This window comes from Nicotiana attenuata, chromosome 6, assembly GCF_001879085.1.
Source record: "Nicotiana attenuata strain UT chromosome 6, NIATTr2, whole genome shotgun sequence".
NCBI classification, from domain to species: domain Eukaryota; kingdom Viridiplantae; phylum Streptophyta; class Magnoliopsida; order Solanales; family Solanaceae; genus Nicotiana; species Nicotiana attenuata.
In genome coordinates this window covers 59,668,060-59,677,681 of record NC_031994.1, presented here as the reverse complement: position 1 = coordinate 59,677,681, position 9,622 = coordinate 59,668,060, and the positions used below count along the sequence as shown (strand labels likewise).

Genomic DNA, 9,622 nt, shown 5'->3' with positions numbered 1-9,622 from the left:
GCCCCTACGTGTAATACTCCTACTAATCGAGCCATTCAGTTGACTTTAGATTATCCAAGAGCAAGATAATCGGTTATTGGGTGTAGAAACACATTGATAGGGATTATGAAGCTTTATACTCACCAAGTGTTTGATAAAATGCCTATGTGACCAAAACATGGATATTGTGCTAATTTGGAATCCCTTTGAATTGTATTGATATAGATTAAAGTTGAAAGGGTTGGCGAATGTTGTATTATGCTCTAAGAGAAGGAATTTAAGGTATGTGAGGCTAACTCTCTATGTTTGGGAATTTTATTAATTCTCCCTACACTACGTTTCTTTTATGACGTTACCAATTGCCTCAGAAATATAGTTAAGCCTAATTCCTTGAATAGTTGTATAACTTCTATTCTCTAGCTTCATAACTCGCTCATGACTTTCATTCTGAACGTTGTGAGCTCAGTGCGTATTCAATATAGACTTGGGTTTGATGCCCCCGAGTCTTAGTATAGATTACTCAGTATGCCATATACAGTTGAAATTTCAGTATTCATAATCAGTTCAAGAATACATGTCTCAGTCTAGTCCCATTCAGTATGTCAGTATTATGTAACCTAGTATGATCCAGTATTCCAGTATCATGTAACTCAATGTGATTCAGTATTTCACCATCATGTATTGCAGTATGATTCTCAGTTTCTTATTTTAAATTCCTGAATGTTGAACACCTGTATTTGGGTTTGAGGCCGTAGTTTATATGCTTTATGCATACTTGGGCCTGAGGCTATTGTTTATGCTTTATGCATGTTTAGGCCTGAGGCCGTAGTATATGCTTTATGCATTTTTGGGCCTGAGGCCGTAGTTATGTATACGTATACTTGGGCCTGAGGCCGTAGCTTGTGCACATATATATTGGGCCCGAGGCCGTAGCTTATTTAGATAAACAGGTTGTTCATCATTCAGAAGAGGGAGTATTCATATCCTTACTTCCTTTATTCAGTTCAGTTATCAGTTATCAGTTATCTTTTCAGTTATCAGTTATCAGATATCTTTTCAGCTATTAGTTCAGTTATCAGTTATCAGTTATCTTTTAAATTATCAGTTCAGTTATCAGTTATCAGTTATCTTTTCAGCTATCAGTTCAGTTATTAGTTATCAGTTATCTTTTCAGTTATCACTTCAGTTTCAGTTTCAATAGTTAACATTTCAGTTATCAATTATCAATTCTCAGTTACCAGCTTAGTTTCAGTTTCAGCATTTATAGTTCTTTCTTTCAGTTGTTTTACATACCAATACAATTCAAATGTACTGACGTCCTTTTTGCCCGGGGCCTGCATCTCACGATGCAGGTAATGATTTACAGGTTGACGATGCAGAGTGCTAGGATTCTTGTACCAGCTATTTGGTGATCCCCAGTTCTTTCGGGGCATTATCATTACTTTACAGTCTTTCAGTGTTTACAGATATACAGTGTTTTCAGTACTTCAATAGAGGCTTCATAGACTAGAGTAACAGTTAGACAGAGTCACAGGCTTTTCATATTAAGCTATGTTGGCTACAAATATGTTTCAGAATTGTATTAGTATTTCCGCACTTTGATTTATATCATCCAGACTTTCAGTATATCAGCATGTGTTAGTTTATCTTCCGCATTCAGTATGTTATGATACCACATGTTGATTCAGCCAGCCAGTTGGTTCGCTCGATCACATGTAGTCAGGCACCGAGTGTCGTGTTACGTCTAGGACCAGGTTCGAGGCGTGACAAATGTCGTGCATTGTTTTGGTGACAGAGGGTTAAAGCACGAAGGGTGATGTCGTGCATGAAATTTTGTGAGAGAGTGTTAATGCACGAAGGGTGATGCCGTGCCGCACGATGTACCATTTCGTGCCTTTATATGAGTGATAATGCACGAAGAATCATTCAGTGCCATGATTCTGTGAGGTAAAAGCACGAAGGGTGATGCCGTGCCGATTATATTATTATTTGGTGAGGACGAGAGTAAAAGCAGGAAGGGTGATGCCATGCACTTGTCTTGATTTTCTGATTATTGTTGATATTTGAGTTATGGTGTTCTTTAAGGTTATTTATTTGTTTCCTGTTGTTACTTGATATCTCCGCAGTATGTCTCCCCCCCCCCCCTCTTACTTTTAAATTGTAAATTTCTGCCTTTATTTTTCCGTTGTATACGATTTAACTGCACAGGTTTATTTGGTAGTCTGGTCCTAGCCTCATCACTACTTCGCCAATGTTAGGCTTGGTACTTACCAGCACATGGGGTCGGTTGTGCTGATACTATACTCTGCACTCTTTTGTGCAGATCCCGGTGCTATAGCTTTCGAACCGCAGTGAGATTGCTGCTTCTTGTTCATCAGGCAACCCGAGGTAGTCCTGCAGGCGTCCGCAGGCCTTGGCGTCTCCTTCTATCTTTTTATCCTGTTTCTTTCATGTATTCCCAGAGACAGTGTTGTATTACTTTTTCTGACCTTTATTTGTAGTACTCCTAGACAGTCTGTGAAATTGTGACACCAGTCTTGGGTAGATTTGTTATGGATTGGTATTGGTAGTATTATTAAAACATTGCAATTCAGTCTTCCGCTTATTAAATTTGTTGTTTATTAAATGTTGGTTCATAATTGTTAACGGATTAAAATGGAAACAAGATAAATAATTCAATTGGTTGGCTTGCCTAGCTTTCACTAATAGGCGTCATCATGACTCCCGAGGATGGGAAATCCGGATCGTGACATGTATAAAGTTTGGGGTGCCAAATTAAAGTGTAACTTCTTGCACATCATTGACTAAAGGAAGCCCAGTTTTAATTAGGAAAAAAGAAAAGCTGCCTCCAAACCATGTCAGACCAGAATGCGGACAATTCAAATTCTTAATCTCATTCTACTCAACAGCAATACTGTTTTCAAATGAAAATGCGGTTCCATTCTACTTGTTGCTAAAAGATGTATTCAAAACACATTAATCGATAAAGAGAAAAAACAATAAAAAATCGCACAAACATATGTACAGAATGGCATACATTCATCTACATTTTCTAGTATATGATGCTTAGGTTAGGTTTGCATGAACATTAAGTGATACACCAAAAAGCAAAAAAAAAAAGGAAAAAAAGAACTTTAAGTGCAACTTCCACTTGGATTTAACTTGTGGCTGAAATTATCCAGGCAAACAAATCAATATATGACATGGCATGCAATGATGCTTTTTCTTTTAAATTTCATGCTGAGAGTGTTATAGATGGTAATACTAAGGTGATACATAGCAGATGATTCAAAAGTCAAATTTTATTAGATGTGGGCTAGATTCAATCAAAAAGTGTCAATCATGAGACATGGGCGTCTTAAAATTTATGTGGCATTGTATTTTATTTTTGAACCGTACATAATGTTAGAATTATATATATATATATATATATATATATATATATATATATATATATATATATATATTCATATTATTTTTAGATATTAAATTTATATTTTGTCAAATATTATCATATAAAATAGAATGAAGTATCACACTAAATTTTTTTTTTTAAATATTCACTATTGGGTTAATTAGGAAAGAATGAATCAGGATATAGTTTCCTTGTATTTGATGAATGATAACGCTTTTGAGTTGCCTACTCTGCGTAAAATTGTTGCATTCCATTTTTGTGTTATGGTCAAGATTTCAACCAATTCTGCCAGTATTGAAGAATACAAGATGCATCCTATATTGTAACACGTTGTTCAAATGGCATAGCATCTTTTTCCACTACCTATGATAAAAGTATTACTTTTGATTTTCCAAGAACTATTATATTCTGATACACTAATTTTTGTTGGGATTTAGAGCTTACATACTTGGGAGGAGGTCATGGGTTCGAGCCGTGGAAACAGTCTCTTGCAAAAATACAGGGTAAGGCTGCGTACAATAGATCCTTGTGGTCCGATCCTTCCCCTGACCCCGCGTATAACGAGAACTTTGTGCACCGGGCTGCCAAAACATGGCAGGGAGCATTTCTCCTCGAGCCTTACACGTTGATAATTTCGGATTAATTAGTCAATCTCCACTACTTCATAATTCTTAATATAAATCAGCCCTTGGCCTTAGAGAGTCAAGCCAGTTTATTACCAAGTAAAGATTAACTAAGATGAAAATGAAGCTGTTTTCATCATCTTACCGCCAAGGTTTTTTCTTCTCTATCTCTCATATTCTCAATCTTGGCGTAAAGCCTTTTTGGATTGAAGTAAGTTATTTCATGATCCTTTCATTGTTAGGTTTCTTAGCTTTGACTGTCTCAAATCCTAGAACTCTACCATCATTTAGGCCTCAAAACCTAGATGTATTTTTCACTTCTGTTTCTGCTGCCACAGTTTCTAGCATGTCCACTGTTGAAATGGAGGTTTTCTCGAATGCTCAACTTGTCTTCATAACCATGTTAATGTTTCTTGGTGGGGAGGCCTTTACCTCTTTTCTTAGACTTCAACTCATGAAGCCCAAAATTTCCATGGAAAAAACGGTTTTACAAAACAAAATTGAATCTTCAAACTCTATTACTAGCATAGATTGTCACGACAATTCAAACTCTACTAGGAACACTATCCATCATCTTGAGCTAGGACATGAAAAAGAGGATAATAATTTAGAACATGCAATAATCAATTCTATGGAGGACAGTGAGGCAATTGTCAAATTGAAGTCTTTAAGATTCTTGAGTTATGTGGTTTTTGGTTATATTCTATGTGTTGTTGTTCTTGGTTCTTCCTTAGTTTCTATCTACATAAGCATTATTCCCAGTGCAAAACAAGTTCTCGTAGAAAAAGGGCTTAACTTGCATACTTTTTCCCTCTTCACCACAGTTTCAACATTTGCAAATTGTGGGTTTGTCCCTACAAATGAAAACATGATGGTTTTCAAGAAAAATTCAGGCCTTCTTCTCATTCTTATCCCTCAAGTCCTTTTTGGAAACACATTGTATGCTCCTTGCTTACGCCTCACTATTTGGTTTCTTTGGAAAATCACAAAGAGAGGAGAGTTTGAGTATATCATGAAGAACTCAAAACGAGTAGGATACTCACATATTTTTCCAAATTTGGAAACCATGGCTATTGCAACTACTGTTCTGGGATTCATATCCATTCCGTTTGTTGTCTTTTGTTCATTGGAATGGAATTCTGAAGCCACTGCTGGATTGAGTTCTTATGAGAAGCTGGTCGGAGCATTATTTGAAGTTGTGAATACAAGGCATACTGGTGAATCTGTGTTCGATCTTTCAACCCTTACTCCAGCAATCTTAGTATTATTCGCCTTAATGATGTGAGTCTACCACTTTTAATCTGTCATTTCTTTCTGTTGTACTACTAGTTCTTTATTCTTATATTGTAGTTGAACTTAGCAGTTTATTAGTATAGTTTAAATTACATTCGCAAAAATTAAACCCATAACTTTAAAAACAAGCGGAAGCAGTATCAAAATCACATCTATACTAGAAAACTAGCACATATATAGTTACAAGAGTTACCTCTAGAACAAAATTCGTCAATTACATAACACACCATTCCACAATAACTCTACGGAAACGCCACCAACTTCTGCCTCACAAGTCTAATCATGATCCCAGCAGTTCCACGTTCTTCTGCTTTGTTACTGGGAAATTGCAAAATTCAAGTGGGTAGATTTCTCTAGGAAGACATGCACAAAAATTGGCCGCCATCAAGGTGGAAAATCCCAAAAATTTATACTACACAGTTTTTGGGTTAAAACCCTTCAACCTGTTGGATTTTTTTTCCACCAAGAAAATAATTTTTTATCTTTTAATTATTCGGGTACTCCAGGAACCACAAATTTAATTAATAAGGCTTCTTATAGTGTAATTAATTAATTCGAAATAAGATCTGTTTAAAATAAAACTTTATCGAATTGAGTAAATAAAGAACTAATTATTTCATAAAGAACATTATTGCAATACGCATAGCTTATAATATTTTCCCTACAATAAGTGCAACGCTTAAAACTTTAAATGTTTTATCCATATAAAACTTAAAATCTAAATCCCTCCTCTTCTTTTAAACACTACTGATATAAAATATGTGATAAATATATTCAATAAAAGAGGAAAATCATTTTTCATCAGTTAAAAATGGAATTTGTTTTCTTTGAGGGGTAGTCAAGGGGAATATATTGCTGATAGGCCAAAAGGATACAGAGGGGGCCCTGAGCCTGACCCTTCCAATGTAAATCTATAATGTATAAATTAAAATACGACCGAAAAGTAAATTCTTTGTTGATATCCAATTATTATAGTTTCTTATATCACTTCCTTCAATCGATATTTAGACATTTGTCGTCCTTCAGAATTATCATCAAATAACTATTATTATACCAGACCTCCACTTTATACGATTACCATACATGGTCACATGCTTTTATACAATATCAGACACTTGGAAAATTGTTTACAAAATAATATTTCAAAGCAAAATATTTTTCCATTCTAAACATAGGTGCAATTATATCAGACACTTGGAAAATTGTTTACAAAATAATATTTCAAAGCAAAATATTTTTCCATTCTAAACATAGGTGCAATTTGTATACATGCAATATACAATATTAGCAAGAAAAGCTCGACTCAGCAATTACTACCCAGTAATATAAAAATAAAAGATTTGCTAAGCTATTACAGAGTGTTTTTCAGCAAGTTTCTTGATCCATGAGACCATGATTGATTGACACGTATTAAACATATACTATTTGGAAAAGTGTAATGGTGATTTTACCAGCGTCAAGGAAAGTAACTAGAAAAGAGAGAATACGATTTCGATCCTTGAGTAGAAGAGATATGGAATTATTCTACTTTTTGGTATTCCAAGAATTAATAGTATTATCTGTCAAGCTTTCCCTTTGTTCCATTCTTTGAAACTATCGGAAAACAAATCATGAGCAGCCTCAGATATTGAAAGATCTAAGAGGAACATATCCTCGTTTTCTTTCAGATGCAGCAAATTAATTCGTTTTTCTTATACACATAATAATCCTCATCTATTTTTTGACTTATGTTTACGCCTGTTTCCTCCGTCTGCTCTTATACCATTTTGAAACGTGTGATCAGTTCGTCTAACTGCTTAATAGTTTGTTTGGATGGCTGTTACGTATCGTTTCCTAATGTATTATATTGCATTTTATTATATTGTACTGTATCGTTTGATGAATACAATATTTGGATAAATTGTATCGTTTGCCGTTTTTTCATGATGTCATGTACCGGCAATATGAAGAATAAACTTGCAGTATTACAAAGAAAAATTACGGTACGGAGTAGAATTATTATATAAAAAGGTATGATAAAGGATTATAATGACGCGGCCACACCAAATCGGTCGTTACATAAAGTGACACTTTTCGTCGTTACGTAACGACAGATTAACGGTACGATACAATAAAATTTAAGTAACAATCAAAACAAACATTGTATTTAAAGTAACAATACGACACAATACAATAAGTAACAACCATCCAAACAAGCTATAAGTTGCTATAGAAAATAATTTTATTTTTTAAAATTATCTTCAGCAGTGTGTTGCGTAAAATGGATAGAATAGGAAGTAATTATTATTATAAAATACACCGAAATGGATAGTGTTCTCCAATAAGGTTCTCGATACATAATTCACTTGCATATTTGATTATCTTGTGTGTTCCCCACTTTTTTATCAGCAATAAAAAGTCTTATTCTCATCATCTCCCACTATGAAAAGAGAAGGTGAATAAGATGCCAAAATGTCTTAATTTATAATATCATTCGAGAACAACAAACTGTAAGTGCTCTAATAGTTATACACAGTAATTTGTAATAAATCTCTAAAGCTTGTTATTGTAAAGTAAAATTCTAAGATTCATTTGCTTTGTCACTGCAGGTATCTATCATCCTATACTTCTTTTTTGCCAGTTGATAGTAATGAAGAGTGCTTGGATACTACAGAAAGAATGAACAAGAGAAAAGGGAGCAGCTTCGTGGAGTACATATCATTCTCACAGCTTTCTTATTTGGTCATTTTCACTATTCTTATTTGTATTACAGAGAGAGAGAAAATGAAAAATGATCCCCTCAATTTCAATGTACTCAACATCGTCTTTGAAGTCATCAGGTTAGTAGACCAACCTCTAAGTGTAAATTTGGATTTAGACACACATAAATTTTATTCCCTCCACCCCGATTTATGTAGTGATTTCAAATTTCGAGAGTCAAACAAGTTTCTTTGACGGTAATTTTTTCATATGCTTTTTAAATAAATTGTTAATAATTATGACTGATAGTATTTTTAATTGTGACCGCAATATATATATATATATATATATATATATATATATATATATATATATATATATATATTTTACATCAAAAATTTAAAGATTCTATGTCTGATTTCATGGTTAAGATTTAAAAATTTGACTCTAAAAACCTAAATTATGACACATAAATTGGGACAAAGGAAATAATACTTTTCACGGCATCTCTTCTTTCACTAGAGGTATTATCTTTAATTTCCTTTTCTTAACTGCGTTATGAGTCTTAAATGTATGCACTCCACAATTTGTGAAGATGGTTACTCCTAACCTAATAAGTGAAGACAATTTATTAACCGCAATACATATAGTATTTTGGATCATCAAAAATTTAAAGCTATAGATTCTTGGACAAAAAAGAAAGAAGAAAAATATAAAGTAAAATGCTTTTTCATTCAAACTCATGTATCTAATGATAATTTTGCAGTGCATATGGGACTGTTGGAATGTCAATGGGCTATAGTTGTGCAAGGCAATTAAAACCAGATAACCATTGCAAGGATGCAGCATATGGATTTGCTGGAAAGTGGAGTAATATGGGAAAGTTCATTCTGATTATTGTCATGTTTTTCGGAAGGCTGAAGCAGTACAGTAAACGAGGTGGCAAGGGTTGGAAAGTATTATAACATCTAAATGAGTACTTTAGCTTACCATCTATGCAGAGCTGTGTGTGTAAAAAAAGAATAATAATAATAATAATAATAATAATAATAATAATAATAATAATAATAATAATAATAATAATAATAAGCAACTAGCTAGTAATGCAACTTATTTTGACGTCTCCCTTTTGCTTTACGTTTCTTCCATGAATTAATAGTGTATATACGGTTAGACACCGGCAGTCGGCAGATACTGTTTTTTTAATGTTTATTTATAAAAAATCTGAAATCGGGTTGTACGATCCAAAATCCCACCTAGTCGTGCTGACACCTAACTCCAACGTGCCAGGTAAGCCAAAGAATAAATAACATAACACGAATGAAGGTCGTTAATAATCAATAAAAAAAAAAATAACAGAAATTCATACAACTATTCTAACGACTAGTAGTACAAGTCATGAGCCACTAAGATTTAGGTTTACGATGCTGGTATAAAGAATATACAATATATGTTTGAAATTTGCATAAACAGAAATATGTCTTAAACTACTATGATTAATTGGTAGCTTATATCTGGAATGCTGGTACAACTTCAATGCTAGCCTCTATCATCTATAGTAGCTAAGCTCCAAATATCTGCACGTAAAGTGCAGAAGTGTAGTATGAGTACAACTGACCTCATATACTCAGTA

The 9,622-nt window shown here is 33.8% G+C and overlaps 1 protein-coding gene across 1 annotated transcript; it reads left to right on the top strand.

Moving 5' to 3' along the window:
- LOC109227066 (sodium transporter HKT1-like) lies at positions 4,071 to 9,112 on the top strand. The gene is made up of 3 exons (XM_019392067.1): positions 4,071 to 5,298; positions 7,899 to 8,129; positions 8,756 to 9,112. Exons 1-3 carry the CDS (start codon positions 4,133 to 4,135, stop codon positions 8,952 to 8,954), a joined length of 1,596 nt encoding a protein of 531 aa, XP_019247612.1. The 5' UTR covers positions 4,071 to 4,132; the 3' UTR covers positions 8,955 to 9,112.

Excerpts from the sequence above, each read along its gene's own strand:
- LOC109227066 (XM_019392067.1), top strand. The coding sequence starts at position 4,133 with ATGAAAATGAAGCTGTTTTCATCATCTTACCGCCAAGGTTTTTTCTTC. Across the intron at positions 5,299-7,898 it reads GTATTATTCGCCTTAATGAT|GTATCTATCATCCTATACTT; the intron begins GTGAGTCTACCA and ends TTGTCACTGCAG. Across the intron at positions 8,130-8,755 it reads ATCGTCTTTGAAGTCATCAG|TGCATATGGGACTGTTGGAA; the intron begins GTTAGTAGACCA and ends ATAATTTTGCAG.